Source organism: Argentina silus (assembly GCF_951799395.1).
Source record: "Argentina silus genome assembly, chromosome: 1".
NCBI lineage: Eukaryota > Metazoa > Chordata > Actinopteri > Argentiniformes > Argentinidae > Argentina > Argentina silus.
Genome location: NC_139655.1, coordinates 12352368 through 12379895, shown reverse-complemented (window position 1 = coordinate 12379895; position 27528 = coordinate 12352368). Strand labels below are relative to the sequence as shown.

The following is a 27528-nucleotide window of genomic DNA, read 5'->3' as shown; positions in this document are numbered from 1 at the left end:
TTGCTTTGAAGTCTTTGTTTAATGACATCAAACATAACGTGGCAATCAGTGAAGTAAGACACAAATTAGCTATCACAGCCTCTTTAATGACTAGCAAAACTGAGAGACAATAACTGATTTAGCATGAAATTTAACACTGGGGTCATCAAACCAAACAGTAATGTCAGTAATGTCCCCGCCACCTACAAACCCGCGGGGTCGCAGGTCCCTGTTCCCCACTGTCCGTTTGATTGGGGGGGCTTGTGGGTGTTGGAGGAACCGTGCTGGATGAGTTGGATTGGTCTGCAGGTCCTTCAGCCAAGGGGCGATAAAGTGCCAAGCAGTCCCGAAGCAAAATCACCACCCGCCCCCGGACAGACAACTTCACTCGGTACACGACATCTGAAAGCTGCTCCAACACCTCACAGGGCCCCACCCACTGGCTGGTGGGTGAGACTCCCCTCTTCCGAGTCGAAGGAGCGGCCCTGACAACAAGTGTCATAGCAGGTGGGGCCATGGACTGCCTGTAGCACCCGTTGGCACCAGTCCTTGGGCACCAGTAACTGCCACACACTTCTTCCCCGGAGTTCACAATCGTTGTTGGCGGGCCAGGCGGTGTCGTAGTCACCTTGGGTGGCAGTGGTGGTGACAGTGGCGATGGAGACGGTGGCGGCGTGGTGACTGGTGGAGACAGCTGGACATGGGTACGTCCCACCTTCCTCCCTTGACGGCCAGGGTCTCCTTGCCGAGGTAGATGGCGTTCCTCGACACATCGACCAGAGCCCTCCAGCGAGTCAGCAGGTCCAGCCCGATGATGCAGGGGTCTTGGATGTCGGCCAACCAAAACACGTGGGTGGCTCGACCAAAGTGCCGTTCTACCACAGCGGCCAGTGTCTGGTGGTCTTGTTGTTTGGTTGCCGTTAGGTCAAGCAACACCCAAGCACGTTCCCTTCAAGCACCAAGGCAACGTGGGCAGCAGTGTCTCGGGTGCTCCAATGGTTGTACATCGCTGCCAGTCTTACTTGAGCTAGGTATGGCTCTAGAGCTCTGATGCCAGCGTACCGTCGGAGCTTAAAGGTGGTCCTTGGCGACGGCAGCATCACATCAGCAGGGGGCGTTGGTGTTGTAGTGGCGATGGCCAGTGATGGAATGATGGTGGGTGATGTAATGGTGGCTCGCAATGAAATTGTGGCGGCGGGCGGTGGCAGCAGCCGGCGGTGAAGTCTCGGTGGGCAGCGACCTCTTGGTGGCATCTGCTTCAGCGCTCACCGGGCCACGGAGCCAGCCAGCTGTGCTGGCTTAAGCGGCTGGCGAATCTTCTCCTGGTCTTCAATCTCATGGAGCTCCTCTTTGTATCTACTTCCCGATGACACCATCTTCATCTGTGGGCTGTGGCAGCAATCACACTCCTGGCACCAATGTGGCAATCAGTGAAGTAAGGCACAAATTAGCTTTCAGTCTTTTTATTGACTAATAAAGTCTAAGAGACAATGACTTACTTACATGAAATTTAATGCTGGGGTCAACCATGGTTTCAGTACTTAATTCCCCAAAACACTTACAACATAAACAGAAACGATTAGTAACAATTTAACAACACTGAACAAACATGCATAACACTTGCATAGCACATTTAAAACTTAATAACATAACTCTCAAAGTCTGAACACAATGCATGCTGGGAAACAGGAAGGCACAATGCTAACTGTGTAACCCCGTCTCTACAATAATTAATGACAATGCACCATTGATGACTTGTAATATAAGTTTATTTTATTGACAAACTAAACTGACATATCTACCTTAAAGAATAATTTCTCACACTTTCACATCTTGTAAACATAACATCCCGATTAGTTTGATGCTCTCAGGGGGTTGGGAGAGAGGTATGAAGGCTGGCTAGATGATACCCCAACACTAAAGAAAAAAACCTCTTAACAGTATCCATATGAAGAAGGACCATCAAATTCTCATAACAACACACACGTAATGAGAGTGAAACAGGTGCAACATGTCTGAAGGAAGCTCTATGGTGGCTGATCCTCAGAGGAGTGGGATGAAGTTGCCCCTAGACACTGATCTGAGGCCAGCTTTGTATTTTTCTCTCTTAATGGTTTAGGTTAGGATATGTGGAGATAAAGCTGAACCTGGATCTGTGCCTAAGGGCAACTTCTATGTGGAGCTACTGTAAGGCAGGTGTGGTGGTTACAGGGGAAACAGGAGGCCACAGGGACCGTGGAAGACATGTCGGTCCCCTCCTCTGAGTGCAAGGACCAGATGTAGAACTGAGCCCCCCTGGATCTTGTAGTCTAAAGCAGTCTTCTCGTCGTTCCTAAGGGAAAGACATGGCAGAGGGAAAGGGATTATTAGGAATGGGAGGATGTACAATTTTAATTTGGGTATGTTTTTTCCACTTCTCTGTTGTACACAGAGAGACCAACCAAGGTTCCCCCTGTGGAATACTTGTGGAAGTTATATTTCATTGTACAACTCCAGAAGTCAACTTCTCGTACAGTGATACTGGTATATACTGTGTACTTTGTGTGAGGTGAAAGATCAAGATTCTTATAAAGAGTACGTGTCAAAGCAACTGGCACTCCAAGAGTTTTCCTTTTTAACACAACCCAACTCAATTGCTGCTTCATTTAGGAGTGATGAATGACATTGATTGGTATTAATCTAATTTTAAACATATGACTGTCTTACATCTGTTTCCCACTGTAGATCAACCTCTGCTGCTGAGGTGGAATGCCTTCTTTCTCCTCCACTCTCTCCTTGATCCGCTCCACCTGGCAGACAGACAAAGTGAATTTTAAACACACTTACATTACGCATCACGGCCCAGGTTTGAGTCAGCCACAAAAGAGTGCATGAGGGCCATGTATCCATTTGCATGAAAGTGTAAAGAGAAATTCCTTGCAACACTGCTTGATTGCAAAAACTATGTTTAGTCATTGACGTTTCAGTCAAGAGATCCGAGACGCACTACAGAAACTCTCATTTAGGCCTAGTACATACCTGTACCACAATGACTAGGCTAAATGGCATACAACATACCTTGTCTGTGGGCTCTATGTCAATTTCAATTTCCTTGCCAGTGAGTGTCTAGCGGAAAGAAAACATTAGCCATGTCAAAGAGGATAACATTCCATAAAAATCAAAGGTTAAATATCATTCCTAAGAAAAGGTTTATGCATTGATGGTATAACTGCACTTCGTGCATGTCTTTGGCTGGAATGCTTTTATCTGCTTCTGGTGGGCTCTGTCTAGTAAATTCTTTAGCTAACTGACAAAACAAGCTGGCCTCAAGCTATTCGCTTTTGAATATGAAGCCATGTAATTTGTGTACTGACCGTGTAAATGACTGCTACCATATCTTACCTTAACTTTAATCAACATTTTGACTTCTTTTGTTTTCTTAACATCAATTATATAACACGTAATATATTCTGTATCAACGTTGTATAACCTAAGAAATTATAATTACAATTAACTGGTTACATATAAAGTTGAATTTCTTTGCAATCTTTCTTCGCCTCAAAACAACAATCAATTGAGCATCCTGTGTTCGTACAGCGATTTCCGCAGCACCTTCTTACTAAAGGGTTCCGCGTAATGATATATTGTGATTTTATGTTTTCTCCATAAAAACATGTGTGGAATAAAACAGATGTATTCAAACATTTAATAATAGAAAATACATCGATATGTGGCACTTCCATGAGTAGAACAGTACGTTATTTGTAGTATTCTTTACGACACTGAGAAGTAGCGACGTAAAACGAGTACTTTTTTGTAGTTTTTTGTCGAGCTCACTCCCTATGTAAATGTAAGGGTACGCGAATAACTGAACTACAAAAACATCTTTACAGTTAAGATCCGCCGGCTAAAACATCCCTGTTTCGCATTGTTTCAGGAAGCAGTGGTGAAATAAGGATTCCCTATACATTTTACAAAGGTAAGTAGTTTATGCTTCCAAATATGAGCAAGAAGTATATGGGTTCATAATTGTATACTTATAGCTTGCGATAGCAATTTATATATCGATTTCAATACATTTGGCAATTTTGAATAGATAACCTCACATTTTGACAGCATGCTAGCAAGGCATATACAGCTAATCACGACAAGTTTGTTTTTTTCTTGAGAGAGTGCATTAGATGTCCATTCAGATAAATGGGTTAATAGTACATGTTTTTTTTATTATTGCATGTATTGTGATAAACATTTTCTGTAATACGAGGGGGGATTTCTCTCCCACGCACGCTACCTCATGGAAGGGCATGCTTGTGCGACATGACATGTTAGTACGTGATTGCATGAATGACAGTACTGTGTGTGTGTGTGTGTGTGTGTGTGTGTGTGTGTGTGTGTGTGTGTGTGTGTGTGTGCGTGCGCGAGATTTCAACAAAATACTTACTGTGTCCTCCACCTGCAGATCGGCATACCAGAAGATATACAAAGTTTAAGTATTACGTAAACAGCAAACTGTTGTAGATATGCCTCGCATTGAAAATGACATCAAGCTGGACTTCAAGGACGTACTGCTTCGTCCGAAGAGAAGCACGCTCAAATCCCGTAGCGAGGTGCATATCCCCTTTATTTGTCCATAAATGCACATTAAATTGTCTGTAACACCATCTGAATACATGTTTCATGTATCTCAATCATAATTGTAGCACCAGTATGTCTACTCTCCACCCTCCATGCCTGTTCCTCTCTGCCCTAGGTGGATCTGATGAGAAGTTACACCTTCAGAAACTCCAAGGGAAATTACAAAGGAATCCCTATCATTGCAGCCAACATGGACACTGTTGGCACTTTCCAGATGGCTCTGGCTTTGCATCAGGTATATGCTCACAAGCTGTCTATTATCATTTAAAGTAGTATGTATGTCAATATGGGCTAGGCTGGGCACCTTAAATGTTGTGAGATACTTGATTGAACCATAAATTGAAATCTTACAACAGATGAAATGCTTTATAACCCAAACCCCCTACTGATCTAACATAACTATATCATTCCGCAAATATCCCTACTGATTCATAGTGATACTGTAGACTTCTTATCTATATTTTAGAGGTTTCTCCAAAAGCATGTTTTACCCCATTAAACGTGTATTTTACATGCTTGTTGTTGTCCCTCTACCCTTCAGTTCACTCTCTTCACTGCCATTCACAAACATTATTCAATTGATGAATGGAAGGAGTTTGCAGCAGAGCATCCAGAGTGTTTACAGGTACTTATGGAAATAACCATTGGCTTGAGAGACTTCAATTTGTATTATTGACACTTCATATGACTTACTTTTTATATTTTGCCAAACATTTTGATTGTATGAATCTCTCTCTCTCTCTTTATCGCTCTCTCTGCCTTTCCCTCTCTCTCCCTCTCTCCCTCTCTCTCAGAGTTTGGCTGTTAGCACTGGGACAAGCGAGGGGGACTTTGATCGGCTTGGTGCTATCCTAGCTGCTGTCCCTCAGCTGCATTACATCTGTGTTGATGTTGCTAACGGTTACTCTGAGCACTTTGTTCACTTTGTCAAAGATGTGCGTCAGAAGTTCCCAACACACACCATCATGGTCAGTGACTTTAGGATGCTCTCTTTTATAACATGATTATATGTGTTGTAATATTGGTATTGATAAATTAACTAACTTGAGTGTTGATAATACATTCAGAAACATCAAAGAACTAGTGGTACATGATGGTATGTATGTATTGATGTTTATGTTGATATTGATTTTTGTGGTTCTCTTGCCACAGGCCGGGAATGTTGTCACAGGGGAGATGGTGGAAGAGCTTATCCTCGCCGGTGCTGACATCATCAAAGTAGGCATCGGACCAGGTGATCTAACTGGGCACTGCTGTCACACGTCTGTCTTGCTGGGTCCTCAGCTCATGCACTATATATATATATATATATATATTTAACATAACACAATATACAGACTCCCCCTTAGTATGATAAATAAAAGTGTTTGTGGGATCAGGCTGATGATCTCTGACTGTCTGTGTGTCTCTTTCTCTGTAGGCTCTGTCTGCACCACTCGTAAAAAGACCGGGGTGGGCTATCCCCAGCTGAGTGCTGTAATCGAGTGTGCAGATGCAGCCCATGGCCTGGGTGGACACATCATCTCTGTGAGCCTCTATTTATACAGAATCATTATACTTATACACAAAGATACAAATGTACACATACACTGTTGTCAATTTGTCTTACAGTCTTCATAAAGGGTTAATACCCTAAACCATGTGTCATAGTTATAGCTATTGATATCCTCCTGTACATCTGTGTTAGCAAGGTCAGTGTGGCTTGCTTTTTAGTAGCTGGTGTTTCCTGTTGAATGTGACCCTGGGAATGTGTGTTCTTATGTGGTTCTCTGGGTGGGTAGGAGCTCGGACTCCCACCCCCAGACACTGAGTGATGCCAAGAGCTAGTGGAGGTGACACGAGATTGAAAAATGCAGAGAAAATGCAGTACTAGTAGAATTATGACTATTTAATCATTTGATTAGCTTCATGAAGGACCGTTGAGTGCAAGGAAGCTTTGCACACGCACACACACACACGCATGCACGCACATCTTCATCCAAAACATATCTTCTCTCTCCCTTATCAAGGATGGTGGATGCACTTGCCCAGGTGATGTCTCAAAGGCCTTTGGTGAGTTTTGTTGTAGTCATTTAAGTGCCGCTTACTTACCTATTCAAAACACACAATACTTGATATTACAAACCATTTATGGAATACTAAAGTATCTGACCTGGGTATTTAATTGGCTGTGCTGTGTGACTGGTAGGCGCGGGGGCGGACTTTGTGATGCTGGGCGGAATGTTGGCTGGCCACACTGAGAGTGGGGGTGAGATGATTGAGAAGAACGGCAAGAAGTACAAGCTGTTCTACGGCATGAGTTCTGACACGGCCATGAAGAGACATGCAGGAGGAGTGGCGGAATACAGGTGAGATTTATGACAGGCCGTTACCATGAAATTAGGGGGTTAAAGATGTGTTATTACTGGTAGTAGCTGGTTATGACAAGTGTTAAAATTCAAAATTCAAAATAAAATTGTTTATTACAGGTACAGTAGGAAATGCATTTTCACTGAATACATAAATGCAGGGAGGGGACGTTCCAAGGAGAAACTGTTGAGGTGGAAGAGTTATTGGTGAAAGTTGGATGACAGATTTGGGGCTCTCTAGGTGAGGTTAGGTTAGGAGAGGAGGTCACTCACACATTACTCTCCTTTGTCCCTCCCTCCCAGAGCATCTGAGGGGAAGACGGTAGAGGTGGCCTATAAAGGTGATGTGGAGGTGACGGTGCGAGATGTCCTGGGTGGTGTTCGCTCCACTTGCACCTACGTGGGCGCTGCCAAGCTCAAGGAGCTGAGCCGCAGGACCACCTTCATCAGGGTCACCCAGCAGCTCAACACCGTCTTCGGCAACGACAACTAGCCGACTCCCAGGCTGGTCCCGAGCCTAACAAGGACAGAGGAGAAGGCTGTGTTTATATGCCGTTTGACCTGTCTGTCACATGGATGCTATCTCTATCTCTCATGAAAACACACACACACCATACATTTATCTACAGTTTGTATTCCAATTTGCGACATGCAAGTAAGAATCAGCCACTGATGCTCAAAGGGTGTTTTGTCTGACAACCAATGTTTTAGCTAGAAACTATCAAGGCCTGAAGGCCATTACCTTTTTATGAAAGTTTTAACTTTTTTAGAAATGTACTTTCTTGGTAGTGAGTGAACTGAGTTGTCAACTAGAGTAACCTGTGGTACCTCAGGATGTTATTTGATATACTGTTTCTGTCTAGAGTTTTTTTCTGGGGTCTAAGTATCATCTTGCTCAGTCATTCCCATGTCATCACTGAGCACATTTTGAACACTGCTTTCTTAGTCCCAGTGAGAAACACTGCAATTCACTGTTTCAAGGCATCTCACCGCCATGCTGTCTGAAAGCCATATGCCATATACAGTGTGGACATGTCACTGTGTACTTTGTCGAGATTATGGCCTTGTAACTGTAAACCCAAATTATAGCAGGTCTTAATTTTGTTTTTAGACAACAGATTGAATTTAACTAGATGATCAGAATGACCAGTGTATAGGAGATGTTATGTTCTCCTTCACTCACATTTTGCACTTTAATGATTTGCGTTTTGGATATATCCAGTCATATTTCCAGGGTCAGTTTCTCTGTTATGGACCAAATATTGACGCAAGAAGGAAAATGCTGAATGATACTGCTAACAGAAAACAGTCTCTACACGCTGTTTGTATAGGGGAAACTACCATAGAATACTATAAGGCCAAAGGACGTTCAGGTATACATTAGTGCTAGGCTGGAACTGTAGACGTATTTAGAAACAGAAGTACATGTTGAAGCTCACTCCTAGCAGTCTCTTACCAAGACAGGCAGTGGTTGTGTTCAGTCAGATAACTGACATACAGTAATGTCATTAACTGTAGTTATAGGTCAGTTACTGAACAGGTCATGATTGCCCACGAAGGCCACTTCAAGACATAGGTTGCATCATTTACAAAAATGTCTGCTGTTGTACTTGTTGATAGAAATGGGCAGGTTTGAGTGCTTACTGTGCTTTCACTGTGTCAAATATTTAGACTCTTCTCGCAATCAGTATTTCACTGTTGTACTTTACAGTCTATTCAGTTACTTTACAAAAGCACTGTCACTGTCTATGCATCATAATACGATATATTACATAACAAACTATTCTAGTCTCCATGGTGGCAATGCATTTACTTAAAGTTAATTTACTTAGTGAGGTGTTGAGAACATAGTGTTATCAAGGATGGTCCCATTTTATGTCTATTGCTTCTGGTACATGTTTTATGCAGTTTTTAAGCCACGTTTTTTGTTACAGTCTTACCAATAAAGAGCATTCCATATGATGTGTTTGTGTTGGTTTTGTTCTTTACTTTACTGTCACTTTAAATTACGCCTAAAAATGCACACACATCATATATTTATTTTTGTACACAAGCAAAAACAAATGTACTGAAGGGCAGACTTATGCTGTAGCCCTGCACTAACACCCAATTCAAATAATCACTCAATCATGGCCTTCAATTTAGACTACAATTAGTTTTATCAGGTGTATTGGTGCTGGGCTGGAGTAAAAACAGGCTAATTTCACCCCCCGGGACACGTGTTGTCTGTGTCCTCCCCCTTAACTTCTATATTTATATTATCAAATATGATCAAATACAGTGGTCTTCCTCTTGTTTCAAGTGTGTCTAGCAAGTCATTGTGTTACATTAACCCTCAGGGCTCCTTAATTCTGTGATATCATATCATGAAAAAACGACCTACTATCAAAGAGGGAAATAGATTTAATTTGAAGAAATTATCTCCATTTATGATTACATACTGTTCAGAAAATCACACTGTACTTTAACTTAATCCTGTTGATTACATACAGAAACATCAGAATTCATATGCAATGTACTGGAAATTGACATAATAGTACAATGCTGACAATATGATTAACATGGTAACTGTTATGTTCTTCATCTACTCTAAGTCTTGGAACAATGAGATGTGTTTGATAGCTAAAACCTGACAGCAGGGGGAGTCAAACAGATTGCTGGCATTCAAACCTGAACCCATCCACTGTCATTCCAATACATATGACTTCTCCCAATAATAAACTCATGACTATAACATGAATTAAATACATTAAAGGTCTCTCTCTTTATACCTTCACTCCAATTTAACTTGGAATTTATTTATTAATGAAGATAAAGATTTTATAAAGTAAATTCCTGTGGAGTTGGGATAAATTCCATTTAAATACCTGTGAGTTCAATTGGACAAAGGAAGGAAAGCAAACATTTTCCTGGAATGTATTCAACTCAATGACTTCATTTATCCCAGAGGGGCAATTGCACTGGGCATTCAAAGTGGCAGCAAACATTCAATATAATGTATACATTTAGTGAATTTGAACCTAACCCTACAGCATAGGCCATAGAGACATGCTACAAAACATACCCTGTCACGGTACTGACTTCTCACAGTAAACATGGTTCTCCCTCTCTTTGGAATTATCACTTTCTTTTCTTTGATTAAAAACAATGAACTAGAAATAAACTATTTTTGTATATATTTATATATATTTGTTCAATGACAACAAAAGCACATACAACAATCAATCAACCAACCAATCAATCAATCTAGGTGACAATCTGAACTGAGTGATTATTAGAAGAAAAAAAAAAAGATATTCAAAAAAATATTTTAAAGATTATTTATTAATTTACAGTTAACCCACAGATAATGTTGATCTTTCACACAATGTGGCAATGATTAAATATTACACAAGCTCACAGAAGAGCTCCACGTAGTTAGTACCAGATTGGCATGAATATGAAGAGCTCTGAATGGGCCTTTGTTGTTGGTGAAACATTGCGGAAACGTTGTGTTGTGTGGCCGCCCTACCACTCTCTGCCTCCAAAGTGACAAAGGGAGTGAGGTTATAAATCTGTGTCTCAATATTGATTCTGTGTAGTTCTGTCCTCTGGTAATGTTTGCCCCTGCTGTAGAATGATAGTGATGAGGAGGATAAGTCCCAGAACACTTCTATTTTTTGCGGACGAGGTGTTTGCCCAGGAAGCTGAATAAGATGAGGAGAGATTTTGCGTTTCTTCTCAGGGTAGCTCCCACTTCCCCCACATATACAAGAGTCAGAGAGTGGGCAGAGAGAGCTTAGGCAGTTATTCTGCCAGCGCAGTGCATAAACGTGGCTGTCATTGAAATTCCCAGCAGATGCCTTGTCACATATGCCAATGGTCCAATCACAGTCCTCAGAGAGATTGAGCGTCCAACGGAGGCTGACATTGGAGGTTTTCATTTCACACAGAATAGTATGGGTGGCACATTTTGCTAACGGGCTGACAAACACTTTCCTGTGATCCTTAGACAGTGACATGCCACTTCCCAGTGTCTTCGGGTCAAAGGTCAGTTCTGTGGTACCGTCTGCGACTTTAGTCGGTAACCCTGGGGAGTTGGTTTCCTGGTGGTTCTCTGGGTCGACCAGGGCCAACAGGGAGCCACACAGCTGGGCCGCCTGCTCCAGGATTTTGCTTCCACTCTGCTGTAACTCCAGAACCAGCTTTTCCCGGTCTGCACCAGACTCCAGCCCCTTCCTCAGGTCCACAGCACGGGCCTTCTCCACTGCCTGATGCATCCCAGCATACCTTTGCAGGAAGCGGAAGGTGTCCTCCTCACTCAGTGCTGCCTGCGTGGTGATCTTGCTGGTTTTGATGGACACTGCGCGAGCAGAGACAGAGCTCTGAATGGTGGTCAGGGCGATGTCACACAGGGAAGACACCCCCTCGATGAGCCGGACGCTGGCGCTGCTCACCTTCTCCCTCTGCTTCTTCTCCCACCTCTCCAGCGCCAGGCTCTGTCTCTCTCTCGGAGCCAAGGCCTTTTGCTCAGCTTTCAGCTGTTCCACCAGCTCTCTGTGCGCTGTAGAGAGTGTCTTCATGTTGTGTAGGCGATGCTGGTCTTCGATGGCGCAGGATACACACACACAGGTCCGGTCATCCAAACAGTAGTACTCCACAAGCTTGCCGTGATGGGGACATTTGGTGGCCCCCAGGCCTACAGCCCCCGGTGCTATAGGCTCTGTGAGGGGATGTGTCTGTAGCAGTACAGGGGTGGTCAGGTGGACCTGCAAGTGCTGTGCACACATGGAGATCTCACATTTGATACAGGTCTTCAGCGCTGGCCTCTTGTCCTCCATACACATGTCACAAACAACAACAGCCTGGACCTTCGACAGAGCCTGGCACACCTCAGACATGATGATGTCCGCTTCTGGAAGTCCCTCCATGGTCCGATAGTTAATTTCCTTTCTTTTTCACAGGGTTTTTCAAATGTTGAGACGAATTAGTATGTCTCTCTTTTTCTTTCAGTTGTACAAAGATCTCATTATTATCCTAACACTGTCTGACACTGTGGTTCTATTTGAAATGTCTTGAGTCCTTGTGTTCGGTCTCTGATTCTCTCTGTTCTGCCGAGTGTATTCGGCAGTGCTATCGCAAAGAGACCTTTGTCCAGAGTCGGCTACTTTATACTTTTATTGTAGTGAAAGCGATAAGCTAGTTGAAACCATGGCTACTTTATACTTTTATTGTAGTGAAAGCGATAAGCTAGTTGAAACCATGGCAGGACTTTGAACATTACATTCACCTGGTCCACTGCCAAGCTCCTCTTGCATCACCCATAATTCTAGGCTACAGCATATTGCCTAAAATGTAAGTATGCCTTGTAGGTAGAGTTGATGTATTGGACTAATGTTCCTAATTCTGCCTGTTGTTCTACGCATATGAGACATGGAAATACTGCCAGTATAGTAGAAATTCCTCATTTCGTTACATGCATTATCAGAGCCCATCCTCTGAGCCCATCCTCTGATTTCTACCTCCACCAGCCTCCCCTGGTGTAGTCTATTGTTGCTCTACCAACCACTGGAGGCGCTTTTGCTTGTTGCCATTGAGGTTGCATACACACTGAAGCATGTTTTTGGCTGCGAAGTGGCCCATAATCTCACGACGCCTGGGCCACTTATTTCAAAATGTTACAGTGTGAGGTCCACCTAGTGGTAGGACTATGTTCTGCAAGACATCACTAGATGTGCTGCACAGCAGGCTATGTTGAATAAAGCATTCCATAATATCATTTAGCCCTCCATTTATTGTCAATTTATTTAAAAGACACTCAAGGTACTGAAAGTAAAAAAAAAAGAAAAAAGACACTCAAGGTACATAAGTAATTTAGCTCAATTTAGTAAACATAGACAGAATCATCAGTATCTCTAAATGTATAGCTTGGTACTCCCGGAAATCTGAAGCCACGGCCCTATCCTGGGGTACGGAAGTCAAGTTTCCCCATTGACCCTCACTACAAATAGCTTACCATTGGCCACTTTCGACATACGCTGTTGTTGTTATTTTTATGTTTCAATCAATAAACTTGTCCATGCGTTTGGGGTGTCATGATGAAAATAGTTAGCAGTCATCACCATCAACCACCTGCATTATAGTTAAAAGACGATTGTACCCCACTGGAAAACGCATTTGAAAACCCCATTGGAAACCACACTCTGTACCCCAGTAGAGAGGTGTGGCCACTGTGGAACGTCACTCTGTGAGAACAACGGAACATTGTGACGCAATGTAGCAGCAAAAAATGCAGGATAGTGACGTCAAATTTACACTCCTTACAACAAGATGTGTTGTACTAGTAGCTACTTGAATATCATTATTTGGCAGCTAATCATTGAGTTTTACAGGTATTGGCCTTTTTCGCATTATACCCTTGGGGCTGCACAGCTATCATTGGCACCATCTTCAGGGTTGCCATCCTCGGCGTTGTTGGTTGAGGAGCCATAGGGGGAAGTGGTGGAAGGGACCTGCTCTGTGAAAAATATCAACAAAATGTAAAAAAAAAAACTATTTGTAAATATGAAAGAGTGTCTTGGTAAAAACTCAGCTCAATGAGACTGATGATAATGATAAACAGAAATGCTCCCACAGTTTAAACACAGGACTATGACAATAGTTTGGCAGCCGGCTTCTTGACAGCAATCTACAGCCCCTAGCCAGAGCCCCTGCAGACTTCAAATCATTTCAGTTTGAGTTACAGTACAGGGGGTATGGTAGCCAGGGCTGTTTTGAGTCGACAGTGATTTTTTGTTCTTTCCTCAGCAGCTTCTGAGGAATACAAAGAAGTTGAGGAGAGGTGTGTCTGTTGTCCCCTGGGAGTTAGCAATTGAACTATTACCATAGTGTATCTTTAAACTGGAGGATGGTCACAGAACATTTCTAACAGGGTAGGCTGTTAGAGGGCAGGCTGTATACTTAATGACTTTGGACTCTTCAGCACCACATTTTTAAAACATTGATGATTACTATGGCGTATATTCACACACATTACAGCAGAGATGAGTCAGGAGAAGCTGAGAGGGATTGTTTGACTTATCCTCTTCATGTGGGAAAGCATCAGGATCTTCAGGTCAACCTAATCACATGCACAGAGAGGTTTAGTAGCGGGCTAAAATGCTGTATTAAGTGCAAAATGAAAAGGGGAAAGTTGCAGACATTCTACAAAACAGTAGGATTCAATACTGACATTTCAGTATGGGCTGTTGTTGAGATGGTGATGTCCTGCTCCCTTCTTCAGAAACACAGGCTGCTTCAATCATGTCAAACACTAAATCTAGGCAAATAAAAGAATGAGTTACTACTGTAGATTCGACAACGGAACAGTCCTGACTCTGACCCACACAACCAACCCCCCTCCACAGCTATCACACCTCTTCTTCCCAGCCTGGACCCAGACAACCCCCCCCCCCCCCCCCCCCCATCACACCTCTCTCCATCCAGAGACGGAGAGACGTCAACAACCTGTTAAAGAGTCAGAACCCCCACAAGGCACCTGGACCAGACGCTGTCTCCCCCTCTACACTGAAGCACTCATCTTTAACACTTCACTGGTCAAATGCATGGTACCTGCCTGCTTCAAAACATCCACCATCATTCCAGTTCCCAAAAAGCAGAGAATTACACGCCTTAATGACTACAGACCAGTCGCCCTGACCTCTGTGGTAATGAAGACCTTTGAGCGCCTCGTGCTCACCCACCTCAAGGCCATCACCAACCCCCTCCTCGACCCACTGCAGTTGGCCTAAAGAGCCAACAGGTCTGTAGACAACGCAGTCAACATGGGACTCCACTTCATCCTCCAGCACCTAGACTCCCCTGGCACCTACGCCAGGATCCTGTTTGTGGACATCAGCTCCGCATTCAACACCATCGCACCAGCTCTCTAACCCTAACCCTAACCCTAACCCTCCAGGACAAGCTATCCCAGCTGAACGTGCCTGAGCCCACCTGCAGGTGGATCATTGACTTCCTGACAGACAGGAAGCAGCACGTGCGGCTGGGCAAGCTTGTCTCAGAGCCCCGGACCATCAGCACTGGAGCCCCACAAGGCTGTGTGCTCTCTCCTCTACACCAACAGCTGCACCTCTAGCCACCCTTCTGTCAAACTCCTGAAGTTCGCGGATGAGACAACCCTCATTGGATTAATCTCCAATGGGGATGAGTCCGCCTACAGAGAGGAAGTTGACAGCCTGGCTTCCTGGTGCAGCCAGAACAACTTGGAGCTGAACACTCTAAAAACTGTAGAGATGGTAGTAGACTTCAGGAGAAGCCCAGCCCCTACTGCCCCCCTCATCATGTGTGACTCCCCAGTTAACACTGTGGAGTCATTCAGATTCCTGGGGACAATAATTTCACAAGACCTCAGGTTGGCGGAGAACATCACTTCCACCATCAAGAAGGCCTAACAGAGGATGTTCTTTCTTTTAATTCAACATGCCGCAGAAAATGATGGTCGAGTTCTACACGGCCATCATTGAGTCCATCCTCAGCTCATCGATCACCATCTGGTTTGCTGCCTCCACTGCCATGGACAAAGACAGACTGCAGCGGATCATTCGGTCAGCCGAGAAGGTCATCGGATGCAACCTGCCATCTCTCCTGGACTTGTTCCACTCCAGGACTAGTAAGAGAGCAGGAAAGATCATTGCTGATCCTTCCCATCCTGGTCACCACCTCTTCCACAGACTTCCATCCGGCAAAAGGTTCTGGTCAATCAAGACCAAAACCTTGCACCACCTGAACAGTTTCTTCCCCATGGCAGTGGGGCTCACAAACAAGCTCCCTGCCTCTCACTGACTCTGGGACTTTCACTCCCCCACCCCACCCTGTCTCTCTCACACACACACACACACACACACACACACACACACACACACACACACACACAGTGACAATTTATAATTATTTAAAATTATCCTAATTTATAGTGTACATGCCCCATACCCATTTCACAGCCTCTAGCCTCATTGCCACTTAGCCTTGCACAGCCTACAAAATGTATTGTTTTATTGTTCTATTTTGTAAATTTGTTATTGCTATTTTGTTAATATTTTGCTATATTTGCTATTGTTTTTTCTGTCCCATGCACAAACCTCACCAAGTCAATTTCCTGTATGTGCAAATATACTTGCCAAATAAAATAATTCTGATTCTGAATTCTGATAAAAACTCAAAATAAGTTAACCATACATAGTGAGTGCGACCAACTGTTACGGTATGTGTTAGCTAACGTTAGGTAGCTAGTAAATCTAGTCAACATTTTAACAGACAAGCCAGTTAGCTTACTTAAGACCCATTAAGCAAGATATCTGAAATGAAAATTTACCAGCCATCTGCACATTAGCAGAAGATGGTAGTTAGCTGTCTAGATTATATAGGGTTCACTTGCCATTTTTCTACACACAAAGGTCGACAGTCTTGTTCCGAGAATACATTTTGAAAGCTTAAGAGACTGAAATGGCCATGGCATATTGTAAATGTCATCAACTGAGAAGATTGATATATTTTTGATTGATTTGATTTTGAAGTGTCAGATTGCACATATTATGCTAATATTAGAATGAACATGTGTTTTTCACATTTATCTCAATTCATTTAAAAGCAAAACAAAAAAGAACAACATTTTATTCGGCTACAGCTCAATTCAATACACAACTACATCACTTAAGACACAGCTATGTACATCACGGAAGACAGCTAGCTAACTAACGATAATGTATTAAATCAAATTTGGAGGGCGGGTCGGTTCAGAGAAGGAGTGACAAAGAAGAGACGGGTTAATTTAACTTCTAGCACTTTCTTCTAGCTAATCTGACGTTAAAATTGATAGCTCTTACCTCCTGAGCAAATTGACGATTGGAACACACGTGAATTGATTGATGGAATCAATTCACGTCAGCTAGTAGCTAGCACTTAGTCACCCACTACATTTACGCCGTTCACGGGTAAGTAATATCAGTCGTCTCTGATAACTAGCTATTTAGCTACAGTGGTTAAATAGTCTCTAATCCCATTTGGCATGTTTTTGTTTTTTAGCAAACTGTGGAACCTGATTGCTTTCGCAACCCCTTGTAGCAACAGATTAACACATGTTGTTAGTCAATTAATTTGTCAAAATATGACTAACTTTGTCAGCATCATGACTATGGGATGGTTCGGGATGGTGGGGGCTCAGCTTTCTACCAAACATAGTCCTAATTTGTGTGCTGATGAGAGATTTATTTATTCTCTTTTACACCCTCATAGGAGTTCTGTAATGACCAGGACACAGCAGGCAGCAGGAAGATGGACCACCATCCACCAGGGGTTGCCCATCCCACAGAGAAGACACCATGCCTAGCCTTTACACACAAATCTCCCACTCAAAGACCATGCCTGGCCTCCACTCCTGATAAAACTCTCTCCTCTCCTCCAGAGCCTGCTGAGGGTCACAAGGGGGGGCCTGAAGTGTCCGGGTGTAGTCCCACCCCCACCGCCTTCAGCCTCAACCAGAACCACGTGGTGTGTCTGCCTCTCGTCTCAAATGATCTGAAGCTGTTGTGGGCGTGCTCAGAGCAGACCCAGGAGTTGGAAGGCACAGCGAAGTTGGTGGAGGCCTTTAACGTGTTCCCCTACCCAACTCTGACAGAGACGGTCCTGCTCGCCCAGAGCTGCTCCCTGCACCCCGACCAGGTCCGAGTGTGGTTCATGGTCCAGAGGCTCCGCTTCGGCATCAGCTGGGACTGCAAGGAGATCCGCGAGGCGCGCAGCAAACTCTGCACTCCACTCCACATGACGCAATCAGTGGAGGGGAAGGGAAAGGAGGCAGAAAGGGAGGTGGCGAAGGAGAAGATGCTGGAGGTGCGAGTTGTCCTCACGAGGGAGGATGTAAACAACAAGCACAAATTGTCACCTGTCTCCACCCAGGTTAGCCTGTCGTCCAAGTCTTCACCTGTTCCTCGCAAGCGCCGTAAATGTCAGCCCACTGCTACTTCTCTCCAACAGCACAGACACGACAAACCAGGGCCCCAAAAGCCTCAGAGCATAGTAGCGCCCCCCTCTAGGCTCAACAGACCTAATAACCCCAGGGTCTCTCACTCAGAGTTGTGGCGCTGCTTCATGCGTAATAAGAAGCCCTCTGAGTTGGAGCTCCATCAGCTGCAGAGAGAGACCGGCCTCAACATGAAATACATCCGCAAGTGGTTCTGTAACAGGCGCTCCAAGTTTACGGCTGACAAGCAAACTGCCAAAACCCATAACAATGGCATCCTCCAGGTCAGCAGCTTTGAGGGAAAGGCAGAGACAGAACCAGAAGCACAGATGAAAGAAGGAAACCAAGAGACCAACATAGTCAGGGAGTGTGGGGGCTCAGTTCGTTTGAAGGACGAGGGGGAGAAATTGGAGGTTGACAGGAGGCATTCCTTTACAAACCACAACAAAGAAATAGGCGATAACCCCTGCATATCCCCTGGGCATCCGTCCAAGCTAGGCCCCCGGCCAAAGAAGACTATAGCTCAGCTGGAGCTCCTGAGGCAGTCGTTCCTCACCTGCCAGTGGCCAACCAGGGAGGACTACACACGATTGCAGTCGCTGACGGGCCTCACCCGCCATGCCATCATCCAGTGGTTCGGTGACACGCGCTACCACGTCAAGCACGGCTTTGAGCAATGGATGAGGAAGGAAGAGCGCTGTAAGGTCCTGGCCGAGATCAAACAGAAGCAACAGGGAAAGTTGCTAAAAAGCACTCGGAGTCATCCTCGTCCTCCTTGTCACAGGGAGGCTGATAGAGAGGAGGGAGGAGGGGAGTTGAAGTTTGAGAGGGATGTGATGATGAAGTGATCCCTGGGACAGACCTGCCATTGTCTCCCTGGAGGTCTGAAGGGTGCCCATCGGTCTGTTACTAGCTCTGTTAGGAAGTGTGAGCCAGCATTCTGTTAGATACTGATAAAGTTCCTTGCAAGTTCTGTTGTGGTTTTGCAGTGTTAACTTGTTACACCCTCTGTTAATAGAGTTATCAATTCAAATATCAACTCTTAACTTTTGGAATTTTACTTTTATCTAAACCTATTTCGTGTTTGTGCAGTAAGGTTTGTAACTATAACTCAATTTAATAGTTTGATATGCTCATACTAAAGTGAAGTGTCATTTTGAGAGAAAATTCCAGCTTAATTCCATTGAATTTGATAATGTTTGGGCCAATCTTCATTGACCTTATTTTCTCCAGACTTATGTTTTCTTTCTTCTTTTCTTTATGAATAAAGTTTTTCCTTGTTCTGCAACTACGGCTCCTCATTCATATTTTGTGAGCTGCATTGTCAACAGATGAACTGAAAACATGTATACAAGAGAGTAGAAGATGAGAGTGTAATGTAAAATGTACAAATGTAATTAAAATGCCATCTTTGTCCATCACACATTATACCATTACACTTTATTTTCATCACTGTGTTTAACATGGTACAATTGATAGAAAAAGATGATTATACACATCAACATTTTATGAAAAAACATATTTGTATTCTAATTTCTACATACAATGTTAAAACATTCTACACAAGCAGCAAAATGTGTTATGCTCATCATATTCATAGTGCATATCACACTCATAGTATTCAGAATGGATTACTCGAACAGAAGGTTGCCACGATTGACACAAGTACATGTTGTGTTTAGCTCCACATCTTTTCTGTTCTCATTGGACCTGGTGAGTGATTAGCCAACCCCAGAGCAGCCCAAAGAGAGAACAGAACACACAGCTGCTCTAATTCCAGTACTCTACAGAGTCTGCCTGCTGGGGCTGCCAGAACTCTGCCCCCTCGATGATTCGGCGAATCAAAGAAGCAACGGTGATCAGCATATGACCAGCTGTTTGGAGGAGGGTGGAGGCAACACGGAGGGCTTCTCTGAGAGAGGAAGAGAGTGAGTGAATGAGTTGAATATACAGGCAGTAACTGTAGTAAAAAAAACGTGTTCAATACCCCCCCCTACACACACACAAACTCACATATAGACATACATCCTCTCTGCTCACCTGATGACTTTCTTGGGCCCAAGGCATTTGAAGTCTGCACTGACTGAATACAGGCCCCTGAAAGTGGCCTTCACGCTCAGAGAACCAAACAGGTCCTTAGGGTTCAGTTTGTACAGGTCAAAGGTCACACGTGCAATGTCTTTTCCTGTCCGGGGCCTGTTCTGATCCTGGGGTTTGGAGTAGGCCTTTCCCTGAGGGTTTGGTTGAGCGAAACAAGGCTTTAGACAGCAAGGCGCAGAATTCCATGTCGAGATCCTTATGGATCACACACACTTTTTAAATTGTATTTAACCTTTATTTATCCAGGGAAAACTGAGACCACACTGAGACCAAGGTGTGTTTTGCCCGTGCACCCTGTCTACAATATTAATATCATTACAAAACAACACATTAAATATACAACACAATAAAATACAAAATATACACACAAATTAATCAAAACAAGAGCATGCCTCTGTAAGCTGGTTCCTCACCAAGGACTTAAAACAACTATGTGGGACCAAGTGCTCTAAATATTAAGCCTTATCTCCCAGCTGACATGTTGGTGTATACAACAAATACCTGGGAACACTCACTAACACAGGCTTATGTACATTCACACTGAGATGCACAGATTAGGGATGAGACTACATTAGCAAAATACTCTAATATTGAGATGCACATATCAGGCCACACGCTGGCAAACCTACAGCAGCGGGTCTCCATGTCTGGCAAGGCTCCAGGGCCATGAGAACAGTATTGTCAGGCAGGGACATGAAGAAGTCCTCAGAGTCCACCTCTGTGCCATCCTCCTCACACACCAGGGACAGACACATGGTAGACAGGGACAGCATCAGAGCCTCGCACACCTGGACAGCCAGATAGGGATAAAGAGACAGTCCAACTAAGTGTGTATGAAATCAAATCTGTATATTTCTTTGGTTTTCTCCTCAATTTCTCTTTCATCATGTGTTTTGCATTATGTCTCTCTCTCTCTCTTACCCTCTCTCTCAGCTCCTCCAGAGTCCCAGCTGTGACACCCTTCCTGGTCTCCCTGTCTTGGGTTAACACTCTGAACGGCCGTTGGGGAGCTGACCACACACGCCTGGACACAGACCTGTGGAAGGGGAAGAGTGAAGATGATTTTAAGACCTAATGAAAACACAGATGATCACGCATCAGAGCTCTTGCAATGGAATTGTGAGGCCAGTAGGCTAAAACACATGGGTAGAATTTAAGGAACTATACATCTCCTTAGCCTAACTTAGCCTGACACATTGACATTGCCATAGTAAGACAGCTACTTGATGCACTTTACAGGCAGACTGTAGATGTACAAAGCTAGCTTAATGACTCACTAGTTATAGCACAAAAACAAACCCTCATATGGATGGTGCTTATCGTTATCTAGATATGATGTGACAGTAAATTGGCGTTTTTTTTATGTTGTGTAATATCTACTGCAATGTGTGGCGCAATGGGTAAGGGTGTAATAGGGGATGGTTAGATGGATTGATTGATTGAAAGAAAACTCAAAGACCAATCCTAAATTCATCAGATGGAGATAACAGTGACAAAGAATAAATTATGTTGATAAGTAGATAGCTGAATGTACTGTATTTCACCCAAGGCTACACTTATTGTTTGATTGTTTGACTGTTTGTTGGTAGTATAATGTACATTGTATTGTTGTTAATCTATTTTATTTTATTCCTATCCTTGTATTTCAATGCACTGATGAGAGGTAGCTTGTATTAAGCATTTCATTTCATACGTTTCCAGCTGTATCCTATGCATATGATAAATACACTGATTTGTTTTAATTTGAGCCCTCCTGAATTGCCTTTTGTGATCTTATGTTCTCACTGTGGCTTCCTGCCATCCACCCAAGGCCCTCAACATAGCTTTTACACATCCTGTGATACTTTGAAACACATTTATCCAATTATCAAAACATGTATTTGGTCAGAAACAAATATATGAATAATACTTTCTACTGAATACTCTTAATAGACAATGAAATGTTGTGAGATCTGTCACCCAGAAATGTTTTGGAATAAGCTTGCTTTTTGTTCACTCTATCCTGAGGAGCAGTAAATCCATATAGCAATTTTACTTACTTTAATAATGAAGATGTTGTTTCCATTTTCCACTTTCTTTCCTTTTCTCTCCTATTGGCCTCTTGTTTTCTTCTCTGTCTGTATATGTGCTCTCAATGCTATGGCCTTTCCCTGCTTGTGATTGACCCAGCAATTTAATTTGAATGGACTTTATCCTGACCCGAGTGATGACTCACATCAGATACAGAAGCATATGGGCAAAGTCCTGTGTGTGTGTGTGTGTGTGTGTGTGTGTGTGTGTGTGTGTGTGTGTGTGTGTGTGTGTGTGTGTGTGTGTGTGTGTGTGTGTGTGTGTGTGTGTGTGTGTGTGTGCGTGTGTGCGCGCGCGTGTGCGTGCGCGCCCCCGCGCATGTGTGTACATACGCCTGAATAACTTCAATACTAAAATTGAACTTCACCTACTTGGTGACATGAGCAAGACAACTTATCTTTATTCTTTTTTAATTGTTGTATATAGTCACATCATCACATTTTTCTACACACGTCACATCCTGCAATGACAGCAAGCTTCGCGCTTACTTTGGCGTGGTCGTGGAGAAGGCGGGAGGATCAAGCACTCTTGTTATTATCAATACCTGTCAGCTAACAATTTTATGGCATAACTGTTAACATAAGGGGCAACATGCATTTTTGTTTGTGCAGTTAACTTATGCAGCTGTTGTCGTAGTCTGAACGTTAACTTATGGCAGTTTTAAAAGTGAATAATACACTTTGTTAGAGCTTGTCACTTAGCTAACGTTACGTTAGCTAACTAGCTAGCTAGCTAGTTAGAAGATTTGTTTTGTTTCGCAAACGAGACTGGGCGAAATGGCAACAAAGAAGTCATCGGAAAAGGGTAATTAAGGACATGTCTTATTTGTTATGGTTCAGTGTGTTGTTTATTCAACCATAATAGCCAGATAACGTTAACGTTGACTAACGTTTGGTACAGTTTACTTCTGACATTTTTACAGCCGCCCATTAAATGCTGGAACCCAGTGTCGTCCATTTGAATGGCTTGTGAATTATATTAAATCAGCTAGAATAATTCTGCATGTCTTGCTTATTTCGGCCAGGGCCAGCCCAGTGTGTCTACAATAAGTTGACAAACTTCCGAATAGTCTTTGCTTCCTAACTAAGAAAATGTCATGCAAATAAGATAAATGATGGTGCCATTATACTTTAAAGATTAAAGTCATCCATGGCTAATACATGCATGCAATTAATAATCAATGTACAGTATATTCTCTATTGAGGTTGTGTAGACCCTCTCAAAGAACCCTGTCATTATGCTCAGTCAGCCACTTCTTGGTCTCCTTCCCCTCAGACACTTCCCTCCACCTCTCCTCCCTGCGTCTCCTGGCCTCCCCTTTACGGTTGGTCTCTGCGGCCATGTGGAAGGTGATGAAGCAGCGGGATGTAATGCATTATGGGATGCTGGAGGAGTTTGTGACGTCGTCCTGTGAGACTGTCCCAGGCTTGCTCACCTTCCGACATCAGGCCAAGCTTGCTCTGGGACTAAGAGCACGGGTGAGAGACAGAGCAAAAAGGTAGCAGAATTGGAAGATAGGTAATGATTGGAGGGGGCATCCCTCCTCTATGTAAAAGATAAGGGGAGATGGAGAGGAAAAACACTACATTATCTGGCCTTTGTTTTGAATGTGTTCTGTGGATATTATTGTGTGTGTCTACCACTGCATGGGAGATTCCCTCATCACACCCCTTGTTATTTGTAGCTGATCTTGGAGCTGTGCAATGGCCAGGACCCTCCTGATCCAAAGGTGATCCTCCCTCAGCTGGAAAGGATACATGCCCCCACCTCTTCCTCCTTGCAAAAACTGGTGAGTTGAATGCTGCTCGTCTTCAACTTTCTTTACCTTACCTCATTTGCAAATACAGTTGTATATTTATATATGTGCTGTTGTGTGTGTTTTTGCCTTGGTGTGTGTCAGAAGAGGGATGTGAAAATTGAGATGACAGTCACCAACTTCTGTGACTTGGTGCAAATCCTCCTGAGAGACCCTACTGAGAGAGCACTCTTTTACAAGGTCAGACCTCCTCCTTCTCTCAAACACCGCCAGTGAACAGATTTTATCGGAAAAAACTGTCTATAACACTCTCTCTCTCTCTTGTCCTCCTCCTCCTCTAGGATGAGTTTCCTGTAGAATATGGACCTCAGTTTGACCAAGCCCTGGAGAAACTGCTGTGGGAGTTTCTGATCAGACTGGACCAGCTTCTCCCAGTCCCAAACCTTGCTCAGGTACAGATACATAGACCTTCCTAGACCAGTTTCCCTCTGTTTCTGTTGCTAAATTGATGCAGAGCGCTTTGCTTTCCTCTCATGTTTTAATGCCAGGTGTTTACTGCTTCTCCCTCTATTGTTCTTGAGTTGTTTGTTTACGCTGAAACTCACTCTTTGTAATTCCTCCCTTGTATGATCTCAGACTGTGTCCTGGCTCAGTGCTGCCCCCACTGTCTTGGAGGAATGTGCACGGACTGCCTCTCAACCCCAACTCTTGAAGACTCTCCTTCAGCACCAGAGTTGTCTCGGGCACCTGGAACCAGCAGGTGGGTCCACATAGCAAGCTTTTCTCAGGTGATATTTTCTATCCCAGGCCTACAGCAAGCATCAGATCAGGACTTGGTGTGTTGAATCTGAAACCTATTTCCTTTCTCATATTTGCTGTTTCAATTCTCTCACCCTCTTTTTCTGCTTCTTTCAGCTTCCCTTCCCCCATGTATGGGCGACTCCATCCTCTCTTCCATGTCTCTTCCGCCCTCTGGAAGGGTGCTGCAGAATGATCTGTCAGGATCTAAACCCACCTCAGTTGGAGCCCTGAGCCTTCTGTCGTCATCGCCAGGGACAGGTGAAAAAACAGGTGAACAGGTGAAAAACAAGTCTTTGCCCATCACACCTGTGATGGTACTGATATCCAATAAAGACCTACCACTCATGGCCTCGGCGAGTGAGAGAACAGAATGTTGTCAGCAAGATGATGTTACTCCATCCACTTCAAGAGAAGTAGAGCAAGAATCGGAATTGATGGAGAGGTTGAAATGCACTGGGATCAAACAGAGGTCAAAGGATGGTGGAGTGAGAGAGGAGGATGAGGAAGTACAGATGGAGAGAAACATGCAGACAGTAAGTAATGGATTGAGATGTGAACTGGGGGGGCAACCTATGATAAAGGAACCTGAATTGGAGGAGGTGAAGGTGAGAGTCACTCGAAAAGGGAGGAGGAGTGTGAGAGACAGAGTGAGTAGTGTGCTATGGAAGCAGAGCCGGGTAGAGGGGAACGGAGAGAGTGAAGAGGAAATGGAGAGTGGGAGAGATGGAGAGACTGAGAGAGACCATATCGTGGACTGTATGACAGTATTAGGAATCCCAGACCTCAAGCTCCCTGAAGACCCAGGCCTGTCCTCCTTGTTGACCTCTTGTCTGCTCAGACAACCCAGAGTGCTGATCTCCAGGCTAGCTTCTGCAGACATCACTTCTCCCACAACGTCATATCCTCATTCCCATGGCAACAGGAAACAATCAATGAGGTCACCATGGGGACGGGGCAAGAGGCCGAAGTTGCCCCGGAGAAGTGAACATGTACTGACCCGGCAGAGGACGTTGAGTGACAGCCCTATGGCCCTGGAGATGGAGCTGCCTGGCTTGGCTGACAAAGAGTAAGAGAAAGTATTGATTAAACAACCTAAAATATGTTTTACCATAGCTCCAAATACACAAGCTGCAGCCCATGATGTGATTCTTAAGTGTCCTGTTGCTTTACAGGAATTGTGCTGTGTCCTCAGTGGCAAGCTGCTCCTCCTCCCTCCAAAGAAGAAGTGCAGGTGATTTCCCTAAAAACTAACCCTAACCCACAAAAATGTGTGTCTGTATTATACTATTGTTTCGAAACCAACTAGCCAGCCTACAGCGATCTCCGCTCTCATATAGTCTAGGGGTGCTAGGCTGTCTAAAAGGTTCGGCATCTGGTCTGGATGTGTGTATTAACGTTAAAAGTCAGAGTATGCGGACGGTGTTGGGTGTACATCGCCCTGGGGAGAAACAAAGAAAGCAGCTTAGGAACAGCTCAAGTGAGGCATCAGTGTCGGCCAGCCCCAGTGGAGCAGATGAAGACCACTAATAACTCATAATCCCAAAAGAATTATGTCCCACATTCAATAAGAAAACAAATAACTGAATGTCATGTCACACCTGTGGCTGTGTCTGTCCACACAGAATCCTAGCACGTCACGCTGACGTCGTAAACATTTTGTCATCGCCACTCCCACCTGGGTCCTGGTAGCACTCCCCCCCTCCCATTCACAAATACCTCCTAAAAGAGTTTTGTAAATGCAACCATGTTTACCTAGACTTCTTTTGCAGTGTTATTCAAAGGCTGTATTTATCCCTTGTGTCTTTAGAACCGTCATTGATCTCTCCTGGAGCTGGTGAGGACATCATTGGCGATTCAGAGGATGAAGCGACAAAGAATTTCAAAGGCAGGGTAAGTTGTTATGATACTCTGTTGACTCCTGTCTAAAAACAAGTGTCAAACTCCATTGATGGGAGATAGTGTTAGTCCCTCTCGTGAACTTTCCTCCACTGCTCTGTTTTTAATGGACTCTCCCCCAGCTGTTTGTGAAGCGCTACTACAGGACCAAACACGACACCTATGTACCCACGCTCAGGGAATTCTGGAAGCCAGGACATGTCAGACGGGACTTGCTTTCTCCAGGCAATGGACACAGATGAACTAAGTAACAATGTTTTGTTTGGGAAGTAAAGATAGGATTGTAATCGAGATTAGGATGATTGACAGAGTGAAATATTTTTTTAACCAGAAAATCATGACCCAAAGGGACAATTATTTTGAAGTCAGTGAGAAATGTTTACCAGAACCAAACGATAGTTACTCGGAAAGCAAAGCTGATAACTTAGGGAAAGCAATCTGCACAATTAGGATGAGAGTGAGAAGATCTTTTTAATTGTGTTTTTCAAATGTACTTTTTAAAGTTTGTTCTTTTTTTGCCGAATCTATTGATTTCTACCAATGGTGGTATTTCAATGTGTCCTTTTTTAATCATAAGTATTTTCTAATAATGTTGTTTAAGCTGTAAGTCCAGATGCAGGACCTACACATGCACTCAAAAAATGTACTTCGTACTATTATCTTACCATCTGGGTCTGTTGAATAGAATGGAAACAGCTTTTGCCATGTAAACCTGTATCTTTTAATGTCAATGTCCGACTGTCATTTTACAAAAAACGCTATTATATATTAATTAAACTTCTGTCAAGCCTGTTTTTTTGGGCAACAATAAGCAGGCAAAGATAACAGTATAAAATGCCCTAAGTGTTTGGACAGTTAGCCAAACTACACTTCAGCAATCTATTAAACCTTTTTGGAATAAAATAACTTTGTCTGTGGTCCTTCCATTTGAAGAAGTCATAAGTATTTAGACACATTTTAAGGTGACAACA

At 43.7% G+C, this 27528-nt stretch overlaps 5 protein-coding genes across 5 annotated transcripts; 2 read left to right on the top strand and 3 right to left on the bottom strand.

Annotated features, from left to right (window-relative positions):
* Nucleotides 1-1730: 1730 nt before the first annotated feature.
* On the bottom strand, nt 1731-3551 carry nedd8 (NEDD8 ubiquitin like modifier). Its single transcript, XM_083667798.1, has 4 exons — nt 3361-3551; nt 3037-3084; nt 2686-2768; nt 1731-2311 (listed from the first exon to the last, which is right to left on the bottom strand). Exons 1-4 carry the CDS (start codon nt 3376-3378, stop codon nt 2185-2187), a joined length of 276 nt encoding a protein of 91 aa, XP_083523924.1. The 5' UTR covers nt 3379-3551; the 3' UTR covers nt 1731-2184.
* Nucleotides 3552-3884: 333 nt separating this feature from the next.
* Nucleotides 3885-8903, top strand: gmpr2 (guanosine monophosphate reductase 2). Its single transcript, XM_083680340.1, has 10 exons — nt 3885-3937; nt 4418-4565; nt 4709-4828; nt 5135-5218; nt 5388-5561; nt 5746-5827; nt 6014-6120; nt 6603-6645; nt 6782-6941; nt 7245-8903. The coding sequence occupies exons 2-10, from the start codon at nt 4479-4481 to the stop codon at nt 7432-7434; spliced, it is 1047 nt and encodes a 348-aa protein (XP_083536466.1). The 5' UTR covers nt 3885-3937; nt 4418-4478; the 3' UTR covers nt 7435-8903.
* Nucleotides 8904-10593: 1690 nt separating this feature from the next.
* LOC310804029 (uncharacterized protein) lies at nt 10594-11851 on the bottom strand (the record flags this gene model as incomplete). Its single annotated transcript, XM_083669093.1, has 2 exons — nt 10594-10627; nt 10902-11851. The coding sequence occupies 2 exons, from the start codon at nt 11849-11851 to the stop codon at nt 10594-10596; spliced, it is 984 nt and encodes a 327-aa protein (XP_083525219.1).
* A 7853-nt stretch (nt 11852-19704) lies between these two features.
* cideb (cell death inducing DFFA like effector b) lies at nt 19705-22102 on the bottom strand (the record flags this gene model as incomplete). Its single annotated transcript, XM_083684118.1, has 5 exons — nt 22074-22102; nt 20956-21070; nt 20664-20822; nt 19975-20165; nt 19705-19846 (listed from the first exon to the last, which is right to left on the bottom strand). The coding sequence occupies exons 1-5, from the start codon at nt 22097-22099 to the stop codon at nt 19705-19707; spliced, it is 633 nt and encodes a 210-aa protein (XP_083540244.1). The 5' UTR covers nt 22100-22102.
* Nucleotides 22103-22612: 510 nt separating this feature from the next.
* tinf2 (TERF1 (TRF1)-interacting nuclear factor 2) lies at nt 22613-27462 on the top strand. Its single transcript, XM_083674469.1, has 10 exons — nt 22613-22908; nt 23380-23582; nt 23789-23893; nt 24005-24100; nt 24202-24312; nt 24497-24620; nt 24776-25727; nt 25834-25892; nt 26469-26551; nt 26680-27462. Exons 1-10 carry the CDS (start codon nt 22881-22883, stop codon nt 26797-26799), a joined length of 1881 nt encoding a protein of 626 aa, XP_083530595.1. The 5' UTR covers nt 22613-22880; the 3' UTR covers nt 26800-27462.
* Nucleotides 27463-27528: the final 66 nt, after the last annotated feature.